The sequence below is a fragment of the Poecilia reticulata genome, chromosome 6 (assembly GCF_904066995.2).
Source record: "Poecilia reticulata chromosome 6, P_reticulata-male-v2, whole genome shotgun sequence".
In the NCBI taxonomy this organism is placed as follows: Eukaryota; Metazoa; Chordata; class Actinopteri; order Cyprinodontiformes; family Poeciliidae; genus Poecilia; species Poecilia reticulata.
This window is the reverse complement of record NC_088835.1, coordinates 16,324,159-16,351,971: the sequence shown is the minus strand read 5'-3', so window position 1 is coordinate 16,351,971 and position 27,813 is coordinate 16,324,159. Positions and strand designations below refer to the sequence as shown.

The 27,813-nt window shown below is 39.9% G+C and overlaps 1 protein-coding gene across 2 annotated transcripts; it reads right to left on the bottom strand.

The window, feature by feature from the left end:
* Window positions 1-2,945: 2,945 nt before the first annotated feature.
* LOC103466157 (SITS-binding protein) lies at window positions 2,946-27,813 on the bottom strand. Of its 2 annotated transcripts, XM_008411552.3 has the most exons (11): window positions 27,541-27,813; window positions 26,783-27,458; window positions 24,443-24,614; window positions 13,080-13,287; window positions 12,848-12,998; window positions 10,164-10,361; window positions 8,566-8,834; window positions 8,351-8,487; window positions 7,541-7,662; window positions 4,949-5,128; window positions 2,946-4,812 (listed from the first exon to the last, which is right to left on the bottom strand). In XM_008411552.3, exons 2-11 carry the CDS (start codon window positions 27,251-27,253, stop codon window positions 4,639-4,641), a joined length of 2,082 nt encoding a protein of 693 aa, XP_008409774.1. In that variant the 5' UTR covers window positions 27,254-27,458; window positions 27,541-27,813; the 3' UTR covers window positions 2,946-4,638. The 2 variants fall into 2 exon arrangements, with proteins under 2 accessions (XP_008409774.1, XP_008409773.1); XM_008411551.3 differs by having other exon boundaries at window positions 26,783-27,813.

Genomic DNA, 27,813 nt, shown 5'->3' with positions numbered 1-27,813 from the left:
TTGATAAGTTGGCATCTTCATAGTGCCTCAAGAAAATATTTGAGTGGTCTGTGTGGTCCCTGGCAAAAACACAAAAATTAAAATGTGTTAAATTCGAGTTGTATTTGTCCAACTGGTAGCGATAATTCCTCTGTTTATGTGAGATACAAACTAAAGTTGCAATGTTTTTAACCACTGACAGACGATTTCTATGGATGCTGGGTGGCTCAGTTGGTAGAGCACCCTCCCAATCTGCATTCAGTGGTCAATGTGGTTTTCCAGGGTTGGATTCTTCGCTATTTCCTGACACTTACTTACTGTTCAATAAAGGCCACCAGTGCCATAATATAACTGTATGAAAATGTGATCTTTCCATTCTCTTTAATCTCTATTTAAAGGGAAACTGGCTGGGGGCATTACACTGACAAGTGGACAGGTGGCTTGGCTCATGTGGTTGTCGCCCAGGAGCCAGTTCTGGCTTTAGGGGTATTAATTTATTTGTCTGAGCTCTAACAATATGTATTCAGATTTAATTTATAGAAAAACGCTTTTTACAAGTGAAAATTGAGCAGAAAGAAACTGATCACATGTGAGATTTTCTGTTTCACTTCCAACATACCTTGACAATGGCACCTCCTTCCTCTTACTGTCACCCCTCCCTCAGCTTCCGATGTGAGGCTGACATTTCCACCATGCATGCCTAAGGTCTTCCCAGGAGCTAACTGTGGGAATACACAAGGTCAAATCAGGAATAAATGGTTACAACTCGTATCTATCTTAGCTTGTCGTGCTTTGTGATTTCAACAAGATCTCGAAGTGTGCATGTTTCAAGCACATTAAGAAGTAACTTAGGAAAAAGTGGGAAATGGCGTTTTGAGAATAAAAATTCAAGACATGCGTAAACGAACCCACAAAAAATTGATGGCTGATTCTGCACAAGCTTTTAAACCAAATCGTACAGTCTAATTGGCAAACTGGAAAAGCCATTTGTTCGTGAGCAGACGCTGAAACCCAAAACCTTGACTTGCACTTTCTAAAAGTAGACTTTGGAGAGATCCACGGTCTCTGCTTGTCACCGGTTTAATTCATGTGCCTCCTGCTCCACAACACACTCAAAGAAAAGTGTGGAGCCAGTGTGGCCCTATCTTGTTTTATGAGCTTTTCATGCATGCACCCGACGACTTTATTCCATTTTGTCACTCATAGTTGTTAACAGAGGAGAACAGCATTGTTCAAATTGTTGCTACTGTATGTAGTTTATATGTGCCATTCTCGATTTGTTTCTTTGGCAGGACAGCTTGTTTTTCTCGGTCCGATGGAGAGGTTACGTAATTCTCTCTGATGCTCAAAACTAATTGGGTTGAATGTTAAATGTTTGTTCAGTGAATATCCAGAAAGTCTGTGTTCTGCAGCCAGCAGTCTAAGGGTGGGCGCCTTGAACCGCAGCTTTTCTCAAGAGAAATCGACTATTGTGGTGGGAATTAACTTTCGATTTTTCTTAAGCTCTAGACAGCAGAATCGGTAATGAACACATTTCTTTTTATTTCCACGAATGGCTCCAAAGAAAACTAAAGTTATGACGATTTATAGAAAGGAACTGCAAAATGAATGAAAATGAGAGTAACAAGATTAAAGTTTTGTCCCTTTTGAAATAAGTTCGCTCAAGTCTCTCGCTCTGAGACTCTGTCGCCTCACAAACCACATTGCCACACCAGCACATCAGGAGAACCTTATCCGACTGAGAACTGCACCAATTTTAAGAAGAGTCAAATTAATCTGTGTGATGAAGTAAAGGGTGTAAGCGGAGAGGGGGAGCTCGGTGGCTGGCGTGGAGGAACCCTGCAAGTCTGCCACCAGCTGCACCTGTCTAAAAAGCAGGGACTCACTAGGGCCTCAAGATGGAGCTCGGCCAAGCGGCTGTGGGAGAGAGGAAGGTAAAGAGGAGAAGCTGAGAGACGGCACGGCTGAATATAAACCCACTGAGGATCTCTCCCACAGCCTCCACCAAACTTATAAATAACCTCCAGTAGATTCGAGTGGAATTAAGAGTGGAAATCTGCCTCCTGTGGAGTGCTGAACTGAAAAGAGACATCAGATTCAGTACCTTGCTGCTGCTCCCCCTCTGTCTTATAGACACATAGACTTGGCTAATGAAACAAATAATTTTTTTTCTGACATGTTCTCAGGTTCTCATAGTAGTTGACTGATTGTAGTTACACGTAAAACATGACATTCATGTCTCTTCTGACAAAAAAATTATGACACTTATTATAGTTTGAAAATTGTAGTCATTGCCAGATACTTTTCCATTGTACACCTGTGCAGTTGCAACCAGAGCTGTTGCTTGTCACGTGGACGCTTAATCAGAAACAGGAATGACCAAAAACAAAGTATTTTTCAGTGCATGCTTCCACTGCCATGTTCCGACTTGGGGAGAGAGTATTTGGGGGTAATGTGTAGTTTTACACACATTGTATTTTGCAAAAAGTTGGCCAACTTTATGGCCAACATTGCCAGTCTGTAACATTGCCTGTATTGCTTACGGCTAATTGCAATTAGCAATAGCAATAGATTGAGCTTTCAAACAAAGTGGCATTAAAAAAAAAATACTTGTGAGTAAAAAGGTGTTTAATGCCATAAAGACAATTTGGGCACAGTTGGAATCTGCCATTCCTGCAAAGAAAAAGCTTGAGAATGCGACAAGAAAGAAGTGGCAAAAATGACCAAGTGGGAATGAAAAGTGGTTTTGCTGCTAACAGAAATTTATAGAAATACTTGTTATGGAAGGTTCTGGAACCAAAAATGTTTCCATTTCGTTTTGATCATGTTTATGCCATGTGAAACTCATTCTATCTGTTATTGTCCAATAAATGCTGCCAGTGATTCTGCGACCCCCTCACCCCCCGACCCCCCGCCCCTCTGTGTCATGAAATCAACATAAACTTAAAAAATTGGAGGACCTGAAATAAGAAAATGTAAACTTTATTGCATCATTCTACAATCCCAATTTACAGAAGAGAGAAAAGATAAACACATGTAATGGCACAGTTGCTAAAGCTGCAATAATCCAGAAACACGTCTTAGTGTGTGAATTTTAAGTTTAGCACATTAATAAGGCATCTGGTTCGCTCCATCCGTACATTAAACGACCAACATGTAAAAGCTCTTCCAGCAACACGTTTAAAAAGAGCAAAAACATTCTTTTAAGATTTCTCATCGGAACTAGAACTTCTCACCAGAAGGGCTTTGGAAAATCCTTGTGTGCACGTTGTACGTTCTGCTCTGTGACAGATTAAGACATCAGTGTGATCACAATATGCTACGCCGCTATAAGACATTTGGTGAACTGATAAGCGTCATTAGACCTGAGTGCATTAGCTGATTAGTACTGATATCTGCTCAGCTAATGTATACGGAGACACAAAGCCTGTAATATCACTGCTGGCCAGTTAAGAGAGTTTTGCAGAGAGCAAATCAGTTAAGATCAACTTTTCTAAAGATCTTCAGCAACCATATAAGAAGACAGAGTGATTAATTATGGAGTAAAAAATATATTTTCTTTCATCTGGGCAGATTTTGAATTTAAGCACAAATCTTATAAGAATATTCAGAATATTAATAAGGTATCAAACCGAATAGTGTGACATATGTGAATAAATTACTAAGACACAGAGACTGTATTTGTGTCAAGCTTCCTATTAGCAAATTTCCAAGGTTTTACCAATAAATGCTTAGTTCTTGTACTAACAAAACGTTCTGAATTCATAACCAGCTCTAATCAATTGTTTTAAAAAAAAAAAGTCAGATCTAGATGCAGAAATATGCACAGTTATAAAAAACAGTGGCTTGGCCTCAAGTTCATGTGAATACAGTACTAAGAATGTCCAAGAGAGCTGTACTAAACCAGTTAAACTATTCACTGAAAACGTGCTGGTTGGTGATGAACTGTTGTAACAGCTTCACAAAGCAGTGGGCATCCAAAATCTGAGGTACAGTCATAAAGCATCTGCCTCTCAGCTCTTTTGGTTCAAGTAAAAGCCTTTTTTCCAATGACTGAACAAGTCCTTCAATACCACAGTGCTAATATCCCAATTTGTGACTTTTGGTGTGTGACCCAGTTTTCTTCTACCAAGCAGTTCCCTCAAAAAAAAAAAAAAAAAAAAATTGCTGTTTCAAAGGTCTTCCTGTATTTTTCCATTTCTTCATTTGGTCTTCTTGAAAGATTCTTTTAAGCCAACAATGCTTTGTTCCGCTTTATGAAGAGAACCAGCAACAACAACAACAAAAAAAAAAAAAATTAAAGACTGTTGAAAGGCAGTATGTAAACACACAGATCTCTCAGGAACTATACACAGAAGAAAGATGATTGAATTAAAAAAATAAAAGTCCAGAAAATCAGCCGGGAGGTAACACTGATTAACTTAAAAAAGGAAGAAAAAATATCACAAAGAGAAAAAGGTAACAATTTCAAACTTTAAAGTGCAAGTATAAAAAAAAAAAGTCGTTCTACATGTCATCTCAAGTCAGATGTTGAGACAGTGTCAATGGTCTTTAGTGGAAAAGTGCAAGTTTAGATCAGAACACTTTCAGAAAAATTTTTTTTTTAAGAATTTGACTCAAAATAGTAACAGTTGGGTGACTAAAGAGATTAGTCAGGACTCAGCTTCTCCGTAAGAAAACAGCCACCTCCTCCAGAGGAACAGGGAAATCCTCCAGAAACGTCCCGCCATCAAACACCTGCTCGCTCTGGCTGTCTTGCCACTGGAAGCCCCCGTCTGGTAAATAAATATCCCTCTGGACTGCCCCCTTCTCCACTATCGGTGCCACCAGGACCTGAAAGCACACGAGTTTAAACCAGTTCATTTTACCAAAACTGATCTAGTGGCCAATTGGAAGTTGGATGGGGCTCAGAGGCTGAAAACGTAAGCTGGATCCTCTCCCAACAGCGAGGGATCAGGTGGCTCTTTACCTCGTCTCCAATTAGAAACTGGTCATCGGCGGTGAAAGTCATGGGGTCGCTGGGACTGAGCCACCACAAAGGACGGTAGATGGGGTTTCCGGTCAACTGCCACTCCTCTGCATACTTCTCTAGTAGTGGAACCACATCCGTCTGGTGCTTTGTGATATAAATCCGGGTCAGATTTAACACCTGGAGGGTTGACACAGATCATAAAGTTAATGCGTACAGGCTTGTACTCTGACGCAACACCACACAGCGCAGCTACCAGTCGGGTCAAGCAATGTAGTCTCTCTCTTTTACTTCTACGACTTCTTTTTTTAATTCACTGTTAGACGGTAAACCAAAGTAACGGCGCATTACTGTCACCTTAAGCACACCATTCCAATGGGAAAACATGGTAGTGGCCGCAGCATGTTTTGTGGATGCTTTTGTTCAGCAAGGATAAGGAAGCTGGTCAAAGTTGAAGGTTCATCTTCCAGCAAAGCATACTGAACTGAAACTAACTGAGAATTGCATCCACTTGCCAGTTATGCACCACTTTGTGATGATCTACAATCACACCAATAAGAAACATTAAAGGCTGCGACTGTAACAAGAAAAATGTGAAATAATTTAAGGGGTATAAATACTCCATCAGCGTCCTGTGTTTAATAAAACAGTGCCTGCCAGTGCAGAGTGCTTCATTTTCCCCTTACAGTGGCTCTACTGTCCAAGCACTGCTCCGGACTGCGTTTAGCCAAACGAATGTAGCATTCCTAAAAGGGTCACATCCTCCTCAGAGTCCCGTGACAAAAACCTAATTTGACCACATCTATTAAAAAGAAAATGTATTTTCATGAGCTGGGGATTGGGAACACTTGGAATGAGCTTGAACTGCTGCCCAGGTTTGAGTGAATCTTGCTCTAATTGAGAATCCAGGCGTGTGTGTGGCTTTGAGGTTTTCGCTGCTATTTGACTCCGCTGCAGTTGCTGCTGTGACCTGTCTGTGACTGCATAAAGTCTCACAGATTCTGGAAACAAGGTGCACCAAAGTGCAGTAAAAAAAAAAAAAAGCCATATTAAAGTTATTTACAACATGTATTTCAGCAGACTGTTTTACAGTAAACGTCACCTCGGTCTTGCGTCATTCGACTTTATAAGCTGAATGCTGCACTTACATACCAAAGTGGAAAACTTGTTGCTGTCTAATGTCTAGCAGAACTTGTCCAAAAGCTCTATTTTTATCTTCGTCACGCAATACAAATTGCTACCAGTACGCTTTCCCCGCTTCCGTCTTAATTGCTATTGGTTCCGGAAAAAGTAATTCATCATTTTAACTCTGTCACAATTGTCTGTCATTAATGGAAACCTTAATTGCGACAGTAAAATATTTTTACCAGAAATTGCCTTGGAATCATTATTCCAGTTGAGGTGACTCTAGAGAGTGAGAGTGAGTCATAAATCCAGAACAGGGATAGTAATTCAGAACAGATGGACTCTTAACCACAGGTGACTGAGATGACGAAAGACTGGAAGGATAGGAGGAGGGGTGGAACAGCTGTCATCCTCTAGAAATAAATAAAGAATATACACACTACTCAAAAAAAATAAAGGGAACACTTAAACAACACAATATAACTCCAAGTAAATCAAACTTCTGTGAAATCAAACTGTCCACTTAGGAAGCAACACTGATTGACAACGGGGACCCTCGTCGGGTCAATCAGTGTTGCTTCCTAAGTGGACAGTTTGATTTCACAGAAGTTTGATTTACTTGGAGTTATATTATGTTGTTTAAGTGTTCCCTTTATTTTTTTGAACAGTGTATTTTCAGGAATCTGAGCTCTTGCAAGTTGTTAGGAAAAGCATCATGATCCATCACCGGAGATTAGACACCTTGTGTTCCTGCTGAGCTTGGTAAACTGCTAATTTCTTCTTTCCTGTGTAGAAAAAATGTTACGGTGCTAAAAAAAAAAGCATCAATGAGAACAACTGTCAGTATGCTACTTCTTTACTATCTTTGTTTAAAAGTAGCTGCTACTGTAGCTTAATCTTAAGACTTATAATATGCAGACATCCCACCTGTTAAAAAAAACAAAAAACTAATTGTCAGATTACTACAATCTGCAGAAACTTCACAGTGGACTGCGTCACTGTGGTCCAAGTTTGCCCCTTTTTTTTCTCCTTAGCCCCAGTAAAACACCACCAAGTTGTCTCCAGTTGAAAATGTCTAAGCAGAAGAAATGCAGCAGCTGTCATCTATGTCCTCTGCTTCTACCAAACTGCTGGAGTATTTTACGTCACAATACTCTCAGAGTAGATCTTTTTGATGGACAACTTTTCTACCATGTCTTCCTTCCACTCAACTTTCCATTATTCTACAACTAAGATTGTGGAGAGTATAAGTGACTGCCACACAGCTCGCAAGTCAGCAGTTTGACCCAGAATCATTTGGGTCACACAGGGTAATATTTTTGACAAAAAAGAAAACTTTTATTTTGATTATATTTTTTGAGAAGATACATTTTGACATTTTCATTAGCTACAAGACAAAAACGCATGAAATGTAATTGTATGGTCTGTGATTGGTTAAGAGTATTGTCGGATTACAGTTGCATGTACCTGGTCCTCACCAAAGACCCAGGGTGGCGTATGGAAGCTGAGAACAGGAAGAAAAGCTGCTATCTCCAGCCACCGGATAAACAGCTCCTTATCTGTGACCAGGTCTCCAGACAGAGAGCCTCCTAAGGGAATAATAAGACACGACTCAGGGGGTGATACTAGTTCTAGAGCTGATTCACTAAAAACAACATGAAGTTTTTGAAAAAGACAGAAATAGATATGTATTACATAGATTTTAACTTAATAAATGTTGGGCTCTAGGAGGGCAATATTGATGTAAATATTTACACGAAGGCTTTAAAATCAACTACAACTTTGTGTGTAAGTTTTACATTTTGATCCTGCTCCTCAGTGCTGCCAGTTCTTCATGTTTCAGATGAGTCTCTGCTCCAGCACACCTGATTCAAATTGATTTCATCAACTCCTCATACTATAATTACATGCTGCAGAAGCCCATTAATCACTGGTTAGTTTCAGTCAGGTGTGTGTCAGCAGGGAAACACCTAAACACACAGCACAGTCGCCCCGAGGGCCTCAGAGAAATACCGAATTAGACTTAAGACAAATGAATAGATCGCACTTTTTTTTTTTTTTCAGAAAGTGCCTCTTTTCTCCACTTCAAAAAAAATAGTTTTCACCCAGACATCATCTGTCTGCTTGGCTGCAAGCCACCATTGAAGGAATTTAGAAAAGGACTGGAGTATGTTTGATTTAGTTTTTTGCCAAAAACCAAAGTTTGTGAATTTCAAAAAAGAAGCATCTTATTGATCTTGCAAAAAAGAACATTTTATAAAGAGGCTGTTGCATTACCTACTGCATCGGGAATGAGGAAGTTGTATCCCACCAAGGCATGGTGCAACAAGGAGGGAATGATCGCCCTCAAACCCGTTGGACTCCAGTCAGACTGTAGCGATGCCATCTTGATGAACAGAGGCATGTGGCTTGACCTGAGACACAAAATGTTTGTAATTAACAAACCTTGATATGAAAATATAAATACTTACTTGAAGAGGAAGATGCATTACCTAGTTCCAGCTGTCATGATGATGGAGTCTCCTATGCTGGTGGCCATGTCAGCCAGAAGTTCAATGTATTTATCTCCACTGAGAGCCATCGGCGTTCGCAGGGCCTGCTCCTCGAACAGATTCCCCTCCCCACCCTCCAGTACCACGTACTCCATCCCCAAATGGGCCTGCAGGGACTCCACTCTGTCCAGGAACCAGCTCACAGCCGCTGGGTTAGTGAGGTTCAGCTTTACGCAGAACTTTCCTCGCCACTGGGTCAGCACTGGGATCTGCAGAAACGGACCAGGAAAACAGTGCAAGTGATGCAGGTTTGTTTGATGTCACTGTAGCATTTCAGTTTTGTAAGATCTAAATAGTACCATGATAGATTTTATGAACTTGGTTATAGTTTTTTGAATGTGCATAGCGTGAAGTGTTTACTTTTAGAATATTTTGTGTCTATTTCACAATTTGAATGCCATTTATTAAAAAACCAGTACAAGATCGAGTGCTGCACAAGTAAACAAGTAAAAGTAATGACCCTGGGTCAACTTACCCCTTTGCCAATACATAATTGCACCAACAGGCAAGCCCATAGTCATTCATGGTTATGCATTTGATAAAGCAACTTAAAAATGGAGGATATAACAATGCAGTTAATATTAAAACTATCTTGGCCGTGGCAGATTTAGATAGTGATGGTTTTAATTTGGCAGTGAATCAGCAAAAGAGACAGGCATTTCTCAAAAAATAACCAACTATTGTGTAATGAGTGCCAGTTTTGAAAATAATTGGCATAAGAGCCTGTTATGACTAAACAGATGAACACAGTGCAGCCAGAGACCCTGAGCAGGGAGAATGAAAGGGAAGGCAGAGGGAACGACCACAAAATGGAATCTGAACCACAAACTAAAGATCAACACTTGGAGAAGAAATTACAGTAGAAGCAGAACACCAAAAAGAACTAAACAAGTCAACACAAAGTAATTAAGTATTCAACACCCATAATGTGAGTAATAAACAGCTCAAAATAATGCAAAAAACACAATCTAGTGAAAACCAGAAACACAAAATCTCCATTCATTATGACACTGGCCAAGTGACTCCCTGTTGTTATATTCTATTCGTTGGAATCTTAAAGCAATATATTTTTTTACAGCAGGCTCTGAATACAATGTGGAGAAGTACTTTAAATTAGTGGGTCACATAAGGTACATAATGTCCCTGTGGCAGATACAAACCCACAGAGGGTCACTACAAAATTAATCGTTTTCCTGGTAATTACTTTACCACATAAAACTTATTACTTTCTCAAAATCTGTGCGCGAGATAGTTGACTTAAAAACCACTGAATATATATTTTTTTAACATAGATACAAATAATAAAAAAATACTAATAATATTTAGTGATTCCCTTCAGACATTCGCTCCAACTTACGATACACATTTGTTTTTACTTTCACTGGAGGCATTATTTGCCAAAAAAAACAAAAACAAAAAGGTAATGTGTAGGGGAGTAAATACTTTTTCACATGGAATATGGACAGTAATAAATCTAGTTTAGGTGAAATACTGTAAATTTTAAGTGGTGGCGAATGTTTTTGCTGCTTGGTTCTCACCAGCTTCCCCTGAGTGGCTGAGGGAAGGCTGAGCCAGTAGTCCTCTGTGCCGTCAGTGAGGGAGGTGTGGAACTGCGTGGTGTCCACGCCCAGGAAAGGAGACAGGGTGATGGAAATGTTAAGAAGCTTGACAAGTGGGAGGTCCCTGGTCAGTCTCTTGGACATCCCTCTTTTCCTGCTGTTGAGGTAGTCATGGTCCTACAGAAGGGAACAGAGATGCCGAATGATGCTACGCAGGTAGCTCTCACTGTGGACAATAAAGACATTCAACATGAGTTCTCACGAATGGAGATTTCAGATTACGTAAGTGCGCAACCAAAGCTCTTAAGAATACAAAGCTTTATCCCAGGATGCGAATGAACTGTGGAAACAAAAGATAGATTAACTCGTATTGTGTAAGTTTCTGGGTTTGCTTTGTAAATTATGTATGAAAGCATGACTAGTTTACATAACAAGAAACAAGACAAAACAAAAGCTAAATTCTAACCTTGACGTTTCGTCTTTGTTCAGAAAGATGCCAAACAATGAAAGGAAATAAATTATGGTGAGCCAGCGTAGTTGGTAAAAATCTTTGTAGGAACTGAAAAGAAAGGGCAAAGTCCAGCTAATGATCTACTTACTAATGATCTACAATATTGGATTCCTTTCAACTATACTTGTAAAAGTTTTCCATAACGCACTGTAGGACTCCTTGCATCTACTGTATATCAAAACAGGGGATGAGGACAGCAGGATGAAGACGCAAAGAAACCGCAGGTTAACAGAAAACTTTGATTTTAGAAACGTCTCGTTCACCAACTACAGATGTACGTTATTACTCCCACGATTTACCTCCTCCCTTTGTCGCTTCACACCTACTGATCTGTGAAAAGGAACATACAGTTACCATTGTGTATTTACAGTACAAACACAGATCCATGAGCTCCTCATCTTTCCGCTCCAGTGCGAACTCCCAGTCAGATCGCAGCATCGCACTGGTGTCAGGATCACCTGCTGGAGTTTATCTTGGCTGAGATCCCTTTGAACCTCAGCACACCCAGTTCTTCGCCATCCTGCAGTTACCACACTCTCAGCAACCCGAGATCCTTCTGAGTGGGAAGCTCTATTTATTTTCTCCAAACTATATTTGTTTTGTGATGGAACATCACCAGGTATTGACATGGATCCACTTAACTGTGGTGTATGTTTCTGTGCATGTTGGAATATCACTCAGAGGATGCTACTTGACGGACATGAAACCATAACATACAATTCATATTAAGCTAGTTTTATCCCAAAATACTTACATGTTGGAATATAACAAAATATTCGAGGATGTTTTAGGAAGATTTAGACAGACAGATGTTTTCTTTACTTTGCCATTTCAGTGAACCTGTCCTCCCTCTTTTGCTCCCTGCCTGTTTCAGTCACAGTGGAGGTCCACTTAAAAATATTCCTTCAGCTGTGTCAGTTTTATGCACATGACCTGTGAACCAACCTCACTGCTCTAACTGTTAATGAGGAAGATCACGAGAGCCACACATTTTAGAAAAAGGACAAGTGAATGAAAAAGAGAAACCCTAAAAAGAAAAAGTTGGACATCTTCAGTCAGTGGTTGACATACATTGCTGACATTTTAAAAAGCTGACCCTATGAGAAGAGCATTATGATGCCAGTAAGTGTGTTATCTGAGTTCTAAATGTGTTGCATCAAAATAGACGACGTTTTAATGTTGCACACACTCTCTGCTGCATTAGCCTGGCTTTCCTCTAAATGCCACATAAAAACATTAGCTGCAGGACTGTAACTGTATTATTCAAATCAGGGATTTATTTATTAACTAAATTACCAAAAATGCATTTTAGGTGTCAGGATGTTACTAGAGCTTCTTTCTCAACCTACTTGAACCCAGTTGGACCAACTTGTTGAGGACAATATGCAGAATCTCCAGTTGGGAGAAAACATCTGACAGGAGAGTCTGCAGGAACGGATGAGGAAGTGACTGTTCTTAAATGTGTCATGTTAGTATCGGAGATTAAAATTCTCTGTCAGACATTTCTCGATGAAGACCACTGAGAAATGTGGTTTAATCCTGTTAATGCACTTCTTATCGTTAAGGCATATTCAGCACATTCTAAGGATCAAAGTTGAAGATGTTTGCTGCCATCTAGAGCAGGGGTGTCAAACTCCAGTCCTGAAGGGCCGCTGTCCTGCAGTTTTTAGATGTGCCACAGGTACAAAACACCTGAATCAAATGGCTTAATTACCTCCTCAGTTCTCCAGAGCCTTGCTAATGACTTAATTATTCTATTCAGGTGTGGTGCAGCAGAGGCACTTCTAAAAGTTGCAGGACACCGGCCCTCGAGGACTGGAGTTTGACACCCCTGATCTAGAGGTTCGAGTTACACTTTGGGTATCTAACGCCAACATTATATTTTATTATATTGTTTTAAATACATTCACGCAGGAATGGGCGACAAAAAAAAATCTTCACTGGATCTGTATTTGTAGTTATGTTGCAATGTGATTGAATTTTTGCAGAAAAGCAGTTTTGCAATGGTTATGGTCTTAGCGTACTTAGGCTTTAGATCAAGACTTACATCTGTCCCTCATTTGAATAGGCCTCTTAAGGGAGACTACTTAAAGTTTAAACTTGAGAATCGATTTAGACTTAAAAGTCTAAGAAGCGAGTGTACAGCATGTACCATTTCTGAAAGGAGGGTGGTGGAATGTTCATTGAGGCTAATGACTCCCTCCCCCAGCTGGTGTCTCCTCAGACGATTGGAGAAGGTTCTCAGTTCCTTCTCCACTTTCGGCCCCGTGTCCACGTTGGTGAGGAACTTCCAGAACGGCAGCCTGTCAGAAACACAGGGCTTGTTCATGACTCGTGACAACTGAAGGGGAATAAATTAAAATCTCTTTCTAACCCGAACTCACCACAACGTTTTCATGTTTGGCAGCTCCCTGCTAAGCTCGGAAAGCTGCTGCACGCCTTCCAGGTGAGCGGCTTTAACGTTGCGGGCCACACACACAGTGTACTGGAGAGGGAGGCGCTTCATACTAGGCAGCGACTTCAAGCAGAACTGCTGTCTGCAGTCCAACCCGAGCTGCACGGGGATGTCAGGGGACACAAGCACTGTGACTCCTGCATAGTGGGGAAAAAGACAGGACAGGGGGTCGTTAATGTACTGCGTCGTCAGAACCAAATAAATACTACATTTGGCAACCTTTCGCGCAAATTTTATAAAACAGAGCCACACTGACACAGGGACTTAGTCACACACTTTGTATTCAGTTCTCCAGTTGGCTTCAAACTGGAGGCAGTGTGAGTGAGACGATCCGTTGCAGATTCCACTTCCATGACATAGTGTACGAGTGTTACTGAGACCTGGATGAGTGCGGCAGATTGTTGTGGGAGGCAGAGAGCGGGCTGTGTCAGCTGATATCAGACGTAAGAAAAACACTGCCTGAGATGAGTGGCGGCAGTGGTGCGCCGTTGAAGGAGTGTGGCAGCAGGTTGCACCGCACACCTAGGGTAGAAGAGGCAGTCGGGTAGTTGGGGAAAATCCCTTTGCTAGCAGTGGAAATGCTCACAAATCTCACCTTTGACCAAAAGTTACCAGAAGATTACTAATTTATGTTTTCGATTGACGCAAGCGATGAAGTTTGGAAGAGAGACCATCTTTGCCTATACGTACGCAACACTGAGTGGTAGAACACCATTGATATTATGAGGCAGAGTGCTGGCTGCATCATACTGTGGGAATAATTTTCCAGCAGGGACAGGGAGGTTAGTCGTGATGGAAAGATAAACCTGAAAAAACTGGAAGCCTAAGAGAAGCATCTCTTACTGTTTGTTGTTGTAATATGATAAAGTATGAAAAGGTTCATGGGGTATGAATACTGTTGTGAGGCACAGTGACAGTCGTAAAGATAGTTTGGCTTTGGAAATATAAATAAGTGAGGGACAAATCAAGACTTTTGTCATGCAGTGGAAGTGTCCCATGAGTGTAGGCAGTCCTTGCAAGCAGTGAAACGATAAAAAAAATGCATGAGAAAATTTTGTCCCCAGATGTAACTGTTGCCCTGCAAGGAATGTCTTGTCCATCTCAGGTTACCTCTCCCCTCACCACTCTCCTGCTTTAAGCACCCGCTCTACCTCTCTGTTCTGTCCGGCTACGGGCCATTCCCATCTAAGGCCAGCGAAATCTGCTATCGATCAGTGTCGTTAACCTAGACTCTGACCCCGGCCCCTGACTCGGGGTTTTTCTGGGGGTAGGGGGGTTTGCCACAAGCTGCTTAAAGTGCCCAACCTGAGGATTTCAGATTCTGCAGCTGGTATATGAAGAGATTAAATGGTCTGAGAAGCTGGTGAGCGCTTGGCCTGCTTCCGCCACCCTCTCTGGTTTCAATGCCCTTACTGTTCTCATGCAGGCCACCACCAAAAGCGGGCAGGGTACACACGTACCAGTTTATAATCAGATTAATAGTTTGAGAGATCCACATTTAAGTGCTGCATAAAGCCAGTGAAGAGCCTTTAACCTGAAGGTAATTCTCATGTGTTTGCAATGGATAATGTCAAAGAGATACTGGTAACACCTCAGCTGCTTCTCACAAGGTATTAGGTCACCACTTCTCTCCGTCATACAGATTTAAAGAGCTAAATGTTGTTTTTTCCTGATAAACAATTGTCAAATATATTTGTCATTTGCACAATACAACCCACGATACCCGTATATGAATTGTACTGAATTTAACAGTAAAATACTGCAAAAGAATATTGCTGAATTAGTCTGCACTAAAGCAAATGTGTAGAGCGTGGCTGAAAGTGGAGCAGCGTAGAAAATGTTATGGCTTCGTAAAGGGATGAAAGTGAAACACAAGCAGTGAAAACAGATGAAGTGAGAGTAAACCAAACACCAAGTAGATGCACAGAATGACGAGCAGATACCGCAGGCTGCATGCTGTGTTTTACTAAAAGTGTGCACAGGACGGAACGTGTCGTTTGAGGGTGACTTCCAAAGATGCTTACAGTTGAAACCAGATATTTACATACAGTACGCTGCGTAGGAATATATGTGTAATCTTTTATTCACGCCGTCTGGCATGAATTCACACTAAACCTTTTGCAGTTTACCACGGTAAGATTTAGGAAAATTACTGATATTTACAAAATGGTGGAATAACAGCAAAATTTATATCTTTAGATTTTTCACTTAGTTAAATTTAGATGTTTACATACATTTCTTTACTAATTAGAATTGATTAACCACAGTAGTTTGGTCTATCCCTGATACAGCTTTACCTGGCTTCAAGACTGCCTCGCTCGCAATCACCTTTTAAACCCTTTCCCAAAACCTTCTATTGTAGTGCGATCAGGGCTTGGTGCTAGCCACTCCAAAACACCAATTTTGTTGTATTTGAGGCATTTAACAATTAATTTAATTCTATTCTTGGGGAAATTGGTCATTTGCAATCTAAATTTGTCTCCAATCTATAGCTCCCTGGCTGATTTCTTGAGATGTTCCTCATAAAGCAATATATCTTATGTAATGCACTGGCCTTTCTTGTAGCAAAACATCCTCAAAACACTGTGCCGTATATTTCATGCAGTCTATGCAAATAACTGGTTTGAACTGTAATTCTTACTGGAAGTAAAACAGAAGTGAGTCAAGGAAATGGGACAGCATCATCCAAAACTGCAGCGGTCCAACGTTGTACTAAATCTTATTTTCTATTTTTATACAATCTATCTCCCTTTGCACACAGCATCATGCTTTTTGTTGTCTAAGCAGAGTCTTACAAGCTCTTTGCTTTGGTAACAAACATCGCATGTCTCCAAATTCACCAGAAAATTCAAAAGAAAATGACGCAAAATTGAAGCCTTGTGTTAACAGCCAAGGTGGGATACTGAAGACGAAGCAAAAGGGGGCGACCCTATTTTTAGAACAATTATTTAAACGTTCCGAGCTAACCATAAAAAGAAAAAAAAAATCCACCAGCTCTCAAAGGTGAAATTATTTGCCTTACTAGAAGTATCCTCTTACTTTCAAAGCAGCAGGACATTTTAATGGGCACAAATGAGCGATTTGACACACGCATTCCTCAGTTTTACAGTTTGTGAGCAAGCGCACAAATCAAATAACTTTCGCACAACGTGGAGATGCATGTACTCACTCACACACTCATGTACACTTTCTTTAATGGAAAACTGCTGACATCCAAGAAAAACAGGGTAGGTCTGATGGCACCATAAAGGCTCCATGCACTTCCTTTTTGCTGGGGCAGAGGTGAACACTTGGAGGTGGCATGTGGAGATAGATTGGTACACTTTCTCAGGGGTCAGAAAGGATTTAATGTGGCATCTAGGGTCTCTAAAAGAGGAAAAAAAACCACTGCTGCCTGAGTTCCTCCTGCTGCACACCAGATGGGCTGCACTCCTTTACCTGTCATATTTATACTGTTATTTATGATGCCAGTGCACCCTGACAAACCTGACTTCAGTTTTAAAAATGTGCACAATTCTCAATGTGTGCGTGGTTGCGTGTGTGTGTGTGTGTGTGGGTGTGTGTTTGTGTGTGTGTGTGTGTGTGTGTGTGCGTGTGTGTGTGTGTGTGTCAAGGCATGAATTTCCTTAACAATGGAAATTTAGTTTCTGTGCCCAACCTCAAGTAATTGATAGCCACAAAACTGGGTTCCTGCCATGTAAGTAAATTTCCAATCCCCCCTTATTGAAACAATAATGACACAATGAGGAACCTTTATAGCTCGACTCCTCTCATCACTCCACTTTATTACCTTCATGATTTTGATGAAAATAAAAGGTGGTTGACTGGAAAATGTTTCAGATTAATGTTTGTCGAACAGAGTAGAGTTTGAGTTTCGCCATAAACTTACTGGTGACCTAATAAGGCAATTAAAACACATAACTGGTTCTAAACATCTCCACTCAGAAGTCAAAAAGAAGTAAAGCGAAACACGAGCATTTTTTCCAGTTTAAACATACAAGCTTTTATCAATTATTTCATAATTATTTAATTAATTTAAATATAACTGTTACTAGATGGCTACATATGCTGTTTGCCATAGTCTGAGTTTAAATAAATCTGAACCTTTCCTGTTTTTGTCATAACTCACAACTGTTTCTGTTTTGGTTCTCACTTGTATAATTTAGTTATTTAGATCATCTTAATGTAATTTTTTCTTCTAACCTAAAACATACAAGATATGTCAAACAATAAGAGGAAGGCATTTCAGTTTTCAGCTTTGTTACCTCTATTATATATTAACAGTTTTCATGCTTCTTTTACTTTTCAACCTTATAAGTTCTGTCACTTGTCCCGACTTTTATACATTCTGCTCCTGCTCTCCAGTTTTCCATTCATTGCTGCTATTCCAGTTGTTTGCTGTATGTTGTCTCTTAGTTTTTGAGACGCTACATTTCTGGCACTTTATCTCTGGCTCCTTTCATAACGGGGATTAGCTGAGTTACTGCTGCCAACAACTTAACATTGTCATTCTGTAGATGAGAGTTTTGACCCGCTCTTTTAGTGTCTCTCTCCTAGACGCTGACATTGGCTGAGCCTTGACTGGAACTAACTGTCTGTGCTCTCACAATCTGAAACCAGCTCAAAGCTTATCGGGTTCACTATGTTTTTCTCTGCGATGAAGCCACTAAAGGAGCTATTACTGCCATTAACTTTTTACTTCTGTTTGTACTCAGTGCATCTGCTTCTTTTTGTGTGTGTGTGTGTAATGCTCTGTCTTCTCAAATCCCCAGTCGGTCATTGTGGCAGATGGTCGTTCACACTGAGCCACGTTCTGTTTTCGTTTCCTCTGTCATTACATGGATGCTCAGTATGAAGGGAAGGAACCGTCAGCGACACAAAACAAGCAGCTGATGCTCGTCCAGGAGGAGTGACTGCTGCAAGTCGGTGACATAATGCAATCTTTTTTGTGAAGTGCCTTGAGATTACATGTGTTGTGAATTTGTGCGGAATAAACTGAATTCAAATGAATTGAAAGCAAAAAACACAGATATCTTACTGTGAACACTTGTGCTGGTTCAAACACATGAAATTACGCTAAAGTCCATTAAAGTCTGTGGTTGTAATTAAACAAAGTTGAGCTATATAATGAAAGTAGCTTATCTGGTGAATTGTCAACAGATGATCTTTAACCTTCTGTTTTACTGATTTTATTGCATCTTGAGTTTGTACTTTCAATAAAACTTTAATAAAATACTTTCAAGTTCTTATCAGCTTTGCATATCATCAAAAAGCTCAGTTTGATTGCAATGGAGTCAGTGCAAAAGAGTCAAAATCGAATGCATGACGGTTTTACGGCTCTTATCTCTGACTCGGTCATACTTGGCTCCTGCCTAGTTGAACACACAAACCGTAAAGGAGGAGCAATCAAATATCATCCCACATGGAAAGACTGAGTCATAGAAGGAAACAAAGAAACATTGAAAATAAATAATATTTCTAAGAGTCGTAGTTTTAAAAAAACGAGACAAGCTGAATTTCGATCTGATTCCTCCTCTGTGTCTAGAGAAATGCAGACGACAGAAAAAAAGTTCTGACTCAGCACAACTTCTCCACGTTTTTTTTTTTTGTTTGTTTTTTCTTTATGTTACAACCACAAACTTTGATGTATTTTTACTGTGATTTTATGGGATAGATCAGTTCATAAAATTGCAAGGTGGAAAACATAGGATACAGATTTTCCAGTTGGATCTGTGTTTGCTTTGGACCAAATAAGAAAGGCATTACCATATTTAAGTTATTTGTTTGATTTTTTGCAAGTCATATCAAAATGACAACATCCAGTAATGTTATTGGATATTAGATGTTTTCCTAATCATGTAAAGCCCTATTATAAGTACACATTAGTGACTGTGTAAATTAACCTGATTGGTTCTGATACCATGTGTGAAAAGCAAGCTCACAACACACAACCCAAACTTTATGACATGTCGCAGGAGAACTTCAATTATTTTTTTAATATGCAGCTGGCTGGTCATAATGGGAATTAACAAAATAGATTAATTATTATAGAGTTAGAGTTGGATAGCATCCAACTCTAACTTGTTTATTGGTTTACCCTGGAGTAACAACACTTCCCCAATATTCCTGCACACTGCCTGTCAGCTACCTGAAAGAAGGCCACTCCAACGTCTACGATTACATGAAAGACAAAAATTTCTGTTTGGAAAAATAAATTGCTGATCACAATAAACAGCAGTGTTGACACTAAATGTGTGGTCATCACCATCTTTTTATAGAAGCATTGTATTAAAGGGGGCTCAGTGGCACAGATGTTAGCACTGTTGTTTTGTAGCAAGAAGGTTCCGGGTTCGATTCCTGGCCTTCACTCTCTGCCCTTCTTCCTGTTCTCCTACCAACGATTATCTGTCCAGATGATCTCAGTTTCCTTTTGAGGATATATGGTTGGAGCAGTTCTGTTAAATAAATGGGTGCCAAACGATTTAACACTTTTGAGCTAAGTATATTCTTGGAAAGTCTTTGAAGTTTGAAGACCTCCTTATCACCACCCTAATCTTTCACTCACTTCACTGATTCTCAATGGTTGGTAAAACTAAATAACATTGAAACTACATGCATTATTTTGGCCTTTGCTGTATGTTAATTATTTGCTTGCATGTGCTGTATTAAATTACCGGTAGATATACAACTTTTTAAAACAGATGCATGTCCTGGAAGAGGAAACAACGGTTTTAGGTGTTCCTCAGAAATGTTATTGTTAGTTTACATGCTAGTTTGGTGAGCTTTTTCCATTGGAAACGGAGTAAAATCCTACCTCAGCTTGAGTAAAATGTTGTAATATTGACTGATCTGCTCCTCGCAGCTCAGTTATGTTTGTATGGATAAAGACAGGTGGGGCTGCGAGACGTTCCTCTAGCTGCCAGTATTCTCAAATGTCAGCCGCTCCTATACTTCCATATATCCTCTATCTAATCTTTCTGCTTCTCTGCAAACACCTCTGCCCTGTTGGTTCTGCTCAATGCATCTGTGCCAACAGCCGCCCGATATTTGTGTGTCAGCAACAAAATCTTCAGTTTCTTTGACTCCCAGAGGTCCTATTAGGTTGCATGTGTCACTCAGACCCTACCACATTTATAATGTGCCCCACTGACTAACTAAAGTAAGTGAAGACAGGTCACATGCCCGGACCTCGTGTGTAATGGTCAAGGAGTTCAAGCAGCTGTCCTAATATTATATTAAAGCTGCAGTATATTTACTCCCCTAAAGCAGAAACGGAAAGAAAGAGCAAACCGGAGGTCTAGTGAAGGCTTGAAGCCGAGATGGAATTTCTTAATGACATTAAATAGTTATATCACTCAGCAGAATGTTGCGGAGCTGTGGTCGCAGTTTTACATTTGGTTATTTTTGGAGTATTTCTTGAATCTGTGAAAGGGAAACATTCAGACAGCGAGTCTCAGATGAAACCAAAACAGAGAAGAAGAAACAAAAAAGCAACAACATTCTTCTGATTTTATTAATTAAAAACTTAGTAACTCTCAATACTGTGGCGGAGGCCATTGATTATACCATCAAGTTAGAAAATGCAATTATTTTTAAAGGTTAAATCTGTATGTTATCAGTATCAAGTATCAAACCATGCTGCTGGGATCTCTGAAGAAACAAAAGCATTTTTGAAGCTTGTTTGTTGATAGGGTGATGGTAAAAAGTACAGCAGACACAGTATGACATGGAGGCAATAGTGCAAAAAGTGGCTATGCGTTTTATGCTGTTGATTAGTAACAGAGTCACAGCACTAATTAGACACCCCTAAGTTCCTTCATCTTCCCTCCTGTCCCTTTGTTCCACACACACACTAAAGGTGATCCAGTGCGTGCCTTTTCGAGATCACGCTGTGATGCGCCTGTTCTCATTTGAATCTCGTTGTCATCGGATGGTATGGAGCTAAATATGGTGAGGCAGAAAAGAAAGTTCTTGGTGCAGAAAACAGAAGCAATATAAGAATAACGATGTCACAGGGATATATATATATATATATATATATATATATATATATATATATAAAAATGTGTTTCCAAAGCAGTTCAAAGACAGTAGATAAGTTATGCAGGTGCATGAAGAGGAGGCTTTTAAATATTTGGCCACTGTTGTCTTGCAACTACAGCAGATCATAACAAGAACAAAGAAGGAACTTGTTTTGAGTTATTTTGTTGTTCAGGCAGTAATAATTTGTTTAACTAAATGGTGAATCATAAAAGAGATCAATTTATGGAACTTGGCAGTGATACGCTGGAGTTTAAATGTCTTCACTCGGTACAAAACTACAGCACTGTTGTGATAAGTCTGACCAGATGCAGCAACCAGACATTAACTGTTGTCCAACAATTTAAAATGAAAAGTTCATTTAAAATGAAAAGTTCATTTAAAATGAAAAGTTTATGCTTTTGTCATGGTTTGAGTGCTGCACTCTTTAAACCTACTAAACACAAAGTTCATACCATTCATCTGTGAGGATGGGGAGAAAGAAAAAAGAAAGAGAAGAACCAGGACAGACGGCAACATGAATCAGTTTTGTGTTAACATTCTTCCACAGAATCCAGGCTGACATTCCAAACGTCATCATTTAACATTTCCACTCCACAGGGTGCATGGAGCACTGGGTTACATTTTTATTAAATTATCACAAATTATTTTTTTGTTTTCGTTGAGCTAATCAATTGCTGCAAAAATAAATAAATAAATCTAAAAGTCTATGAGGGTTATGCACCAGAGCATTGGGGACCATGTTGTGTCAGCATACACCTCATGATGTAGTACGTACACAGTTGTCCCCCCGTGTGCAGGTTTACAGACATTTGAAAATTATAGTTTACGTAAATAGCTTCATGATAACAAGCCTGTGCGTGCTGAAAAACGAATCTGAATAGGAACAGAGTAAACCAATACAAATACACAATGCTGCTTGGTTTGTGATTTGACTTTTTATTGAAGTTCTTGTTCAGTTCTTCTCCAAGTTCTTAAGAGTCTAAAGGGCTTAATACAAAGTGAAAGATTGTGAGACTTAAGAAAAGAAAATCTCTGTTAAGATGTTGGTGTGTAGTTACAGTGGAGGGTTTCGGTGTGGTTTGAATGGGGATTTATTGTTTATTTGCAAAAGTTAAAATCACGTGTAATGATCAAAAGGAGCCTTTTTTTTAATCAGTTACTTAATTTCCATTTGAATTAAATTGCTGTGGTTCAGAAATTAAAACTAATATTCAGCAGAATTATGGAGAGAGATTTTATTTCAAATGAAATGACTTGTAGCTGCAATCCATGCGAAGTGAATCTCCTCCAGACTCTGTACAGCGTTTTGCATCACAAATCTTTTATTAAGGCTGGAGTTGTTCCTCTTGCACATGCATCTTTTTGTACCACAATTTTTCCCTTCAACAAGCTTTCCGTTCATATGCTTAAATACATCACTCTTGTGAACAGTTTGCCATCTTTGAATTTAATTTTGAGGTGACAACTCTTGTTTTCAAATACATGTTCTTGTAACTTGTGCAATAAAGCATAACAATAATTCAAAAGTTAGGTAAAAAAAAAAATAATAGATTAAATTCTGAACTTTTTGAGAAATATTCATTTTGTAGGCAAACCTTACTCACGAATGAAAACATCCTTGTACTTTTAAAATATCAGAGCTAGTTAATTTATAATTCCCAAACAAGCATCTGCGTCTTTTTTTTTTAACAACAGCTTGCCCTGTTTTAAGTCTATTGACAGTACACAACATATCTGTCACAGACTAATCGGCCATATTTGAGATATTTTAAATTCCATGTGCAAATATCAACAGAGAACCAAAACCTGACCAGGTTCTGATAAGTGTGCTCACTTCTTACAAGATTAAAAGAAAAGGATTTAGGTCATGTGACTTTCTTGTTAAGGCTGCATTGGTTATGTAACACACTGAGATGTGTGGATTTAGCTGCTGGAGTGTGTGTGGATTTATGCTATATGAACAGTAGTGATTGTGGTATAGAAGGAAAATTGTGCAGATTCTATTTTAGCAAATAATAATCTGAAAATTACAGCTTGCCTTTGTTTTCAGCCCTCAGTGTCTACTGTACATGTCTTCATTTTCAACAGATTTTCCGCTAGGATTGTTCAGAATATGCAGTAGCTCCATCCATCACTTCATCAACTCTTCCCTACCTTTTGAAGGTGGCATGATCCTGCTGCCAGCACCAAATGTCTTGTTTTACATGTAAACAAATTCGTTTTAGGTCAATTTGACCAGAGCACAGGCTTCTGGATGTTTCCCCTCCATGACTTGCAGCAAACTGCAACAGCAACGTCTTAAGAGTTATCTTTCAAAACTCAATTTCTCTTGGCACTTTTTCAAAAAGGTCAGGTTCATGGAGTTTAAATAGTTAATAATAGTTAGGTTTAACAATAGATAAATGGGATGAATAGACGTGTACCGACAGATTTCGAGATCCGTTCTAGTAACAGTCGGTTTGTAAAGCACCTTTGGTATGACATCACCACATTTATCATTGTGTTGCATAATAAAACATAGTTATTCAAATTTAAATCTTCGAGGAACAAGATTTAATTTATCGGGAGGAGCTGCTCAGAGGCCAAACACCAGATTAAGACAACTCCAAGAGTATTAAGTTGCCAAGGTTAATGCTGTACTTTACCACACAAGCACATGTACACATTCCCCATCAGTCACATTAACCATTTACATCCGCTGGCGGTTGCTGCGTTCCCGCTTTGCCCCCTGGATAAAATCTAACACCTCCCAAAAATAACCCAGGGAGTTAAACACGTCGGGAGGGCTCTCATCCAAAACTGTCCTTTTAATAGAGACAAAAGGCAATTACGCCTGGATCCCAAAGAGTTAATTTAAGATACCAAAGGTGGTTTGTTTCCCTTTGTGGTTTAATCCTAAAATTAATATAGCGAGATGCCACAGACAGGATTATGTTGCGCTCTATTTGAGGGTCAGACGACATACCGAACCAGCATTGTGATTTTTAAGTGCTGCCTTGAGAGCTGTTTCCTTATTATTATTGTTTAAACACAAACAAACACGTGAGGATTTTGAGATGCACTAAAACACAACAACACAACAGTCTCCGCTGGGTTTCCCTCACACTCTGCAATTGCAAATCTGCTAGTGCTGAGTCAGATTTCCACAACCGTTGTTAGAAGTGTGCAGAAACAGCTGACTCTGTGTCATGTTACACATTAGGAAATATATCTCTGTTTGTGTGTGTGTGTCTAATAATGCCACCTTACCCGATGAACCCAGGAAGTAGCGTTCCAGCGGAGAGCCATATCCAGAGGGAGTGTCCTTCAGATTGCTGACGACGTAGGGCTGCGTTGTGATGTTCTGATCGTTAATGGGCCAGGTCTGACCCTGGACATTCGCGCCGCCGTACCAGGACACATTGGCCATGGAGAAGCAGTCCTAACAGGGATACAAACATACAGTCAAACAATGAATCACAACTTGCAAGCAAAAGTTGTACAAATGCAGGCAAAGATGCATAACAATAAGTTCAAATGTAAAAAGAATCAGCAGTGTTTTTCCTGATGGGGAACCCCTGACTTTCCGTTAGTGACTCTAAAAAAACCCTTTCTGTCAGAATAATACAGAGTGTAGATTCCTTTTCAGGGCTAAATTAAAAGCACTGCAGCAGATCATATCTACTTCTTAATCTAAACTACAAACTGAGTTGGATCTTATTCTGATCATTTCCCAAAGAATAGTTCTTTAAAACTTGGTTTAATATTTAGAAATGCTTAATCCTATTTGTAAAAACAATTCATGCAAGAACCACCACTTTGCGTAACAAAGGAAGACTTGGGAAAAACAACAGAAAGCAATAAAAAAAGATACAATACACCTATTACGACCACACTTAAAGGTAGAACGAATGATTAGAATATTTATGCTGAAACACAAACGTGGGTCACATTAGGGCTGTTTAAATTAGGCCTCAAAAATAGTTATAAATGCATCTTAAAACTAAGCTATATCACCTTTAGACTTTTTAGGCGCACGCTTCATGTCTTAACACATTAAAATGAAGAAACCTGACTGCAGAACTGAAGAACCCAAAGTGCTGTGTGATGCAGGTACATGAAGCCGTCCAAGAAAGTATAGCATGCAGCAGGGAATGACCAAGGGTTTTCTGAAGGAAAGCCTTCGTGTGAAATGCACAAACATGTCAGCAAATCTGGTCTCCGTTGCCAAACGGTCACCTGAGAGGCTCTGCAGACGGCAGGGTTTCAAAAATTAGGACGACAAAGGCGACCTGGGCACAAAACGATTTGCTGGGAACAGTCACGCCACAAATGATATGGTGAGGAATGTTCCAGTGGGAACAGATTAACCTCCCTAAACATCGTAAGTGCTTCTGAAATTTAAGCGGGAGAGAGGGATGGGTGGATTACAGTGAGTAAGCTATTGGATGCAAAGTTCTTTAAAGGTGCAATTAAACTGATTGCAGCTACTCTGTGGAGGCTGTTTTATATAAAAAAAGAAACTGTGCTTACTGCATTGTGATTTTTGCAAATGCCAAATTGGCTGATTTCATTTTAAAATAATGTAATAACTGATTACATTTTTAAAATGGAAAAAAAAAACAGATCACAAGAGCACACATTGGCATTTACCAAAGTTTAACTTGCTAGAAAGTTTGTCTGGAGCAAACAAGTTAAAGTTAAAAACAAACTTAAAGCTAACAGGTGTAAAATAATTTTCTTATTTTATACCATACAAAAACAAACTTCCATATGAACATGTAATTTCATCACAATAGGCATATGGCTACTGATCATGCTTCTTTTGAGTAGAGCCATTCATATCATAGTGTCTTTCTTTACATTTGTGTTTGTGTTCATTAGTTATGCTCTTTCACTGTCTTCTTTTGAGAGAACCACGGAAAAACATTTTGGAGTATTGCGTGGAATTATTTTAAGCAAAACTGTACAAAGACGACATACAGTGTGGTCAATGTGTTACATTAAGATGGTTTCTCAAGTCCTAACAAGGTCTTCAAATCCCACTATGACTTCCAACACTTTGACTTAAGCATAGCTGAAACCTTCATAACTAAGCTGAAGCTCAAATGAATAAGAATCTGAGTGAAAATTTGCCAAGCGTCACATGCCTGACATAAAATTAATAAATGCAAACCAATTAGCTCAATTGTTGCGTCTCTCTGACGTCATAATCTTCAGTCTGACTCTCTCTGGGATGGAAATCCAACAAGTCGAACAAAAATACCGGTTTCCTGCAACTACATCTTCAGCTACATTCTAATAGCAGTTGTTGATATTGAACATTGCACACTGTGCTTAATCAGAAAAACTGAATGTACTTTTTCACAGTCAAATTATTTGACCACATGGCTTGATCTGTAATTGTCATGTGCTGCAAAGGTTTGAATGACACATTTCTCACAATTATTTTTGGACAAAATTAACTGCATTTGCACACGAAGTCAGTAGCTGATAAGACAAATTCAGTGCGCGCAAAATGAAGCTGGAAACTTTTTTTTTTATTAGTCCTATGCTGTGCGGAGTGAGATTTTCCTCGGTGGAGTGACTGGATCTTGGCCGGACACCTACCTTCAGCTCCACATGACAGTTCACCGGCGTCCAGGCCATGCTGTAGCACTCCGCCTCCGCATCCTCGCTCACCTCCAGCGAGATCTTCACCTCGGCCACCGAGTCCCAGGTGTAGCAGAACTCTGTTTTATTAAGCCAGCACAGGTTCCTCACAAAGGGAACCTCGATGTCGGGGTTCCCCACGTTCCCGACGTCTATCTCCACGTAGGTCCTGTCCTCCATCAGAGTCTGTATGACCAGCGAATGGGTTCTTCTCTCCCAGATCAGTCCGCTGAAAGTTCCCCTGAGGATCCAGTTCTTGTTGGGCTGGTCCACCACTTGCCAGTAAATAATCCCGATGGTCATTACAAAGAAGACAGCCACCCCCAGACAGGCTATTGCCCCTTTCCACGTCTCGTTCATCTCCTTCAGTCCCGTGTCCCATGTTACCTCCGGGATGGGACTGGGGTTCCTATTTCGAGCGTGGGGCATGTTTGTTTTTTTTTTTTCAGATCAACACAGAGTCAAACTTAAAAAATGCAAAAACATCCGTGTGTCAAAAATCTCTGTTGCATCATCATATCATACTGTTTTTTTTTTTTTGTTTGTTCAAACCAGTAAAGTCAGTCTACTCCTTATCTGTACACCGTTTACTCTCCTGCTCTGTTTTGCGCGTAATTGTGCCAGCAACAGTGACCTGTCACGTGAAGAAAGCTGTGAGAACAAAAAAATAAATCCCATCGAGGAGACGAACAAGCATGAATTAACAATTGACTTACCGCATACTGTCGCTGCTTTTAAAAGGCTTGTGTTTTTATGTTGCATTGGCTGCAGTGAGCTCGTGAACAGCCCCGAGCCGGGTTTGGCAGCAACATCTACGTTTAGCTCCTCCGAGTCTGCCTGTCGTGCACTTTCTGACGTAACACCGGGTTTTTCGGGGGAACGGCGGAGGGGGATGTGGGGGATCAAAAAGGGGTTGGCAGAGCCGTGGAGTTGCCCACTGCGGGTGAGGAAGGCGCGGGCAGCCCGGAGAGAAGGAACCCCTCTCCCCT

Bases quoted from the DNA above. Each gene is read 5' to 3' on its own strand.
- LOC103466157 (XM_008411551.3), bottom strand. From the start codon at position 27,253: ATGCCCCACGCTCGAAATAGGAACCCCAGTCCCATCCCGGAGGTAACA. The intron at 13,288-24,442 runs GTAAGGTGGCAT...CCCACTATGCAG, and splicing joins CTACTTCCTGGGTTCATCGG to GAGTCACAGTGCTTGTGTCC. The intron at 5,129-7,540 runs GTACATGCAACT...TCAACCCTCCAG, and splicing joins GGGTCTTTGGTGAGGACCAG to GTGTTAAATCTGACCCGGAT.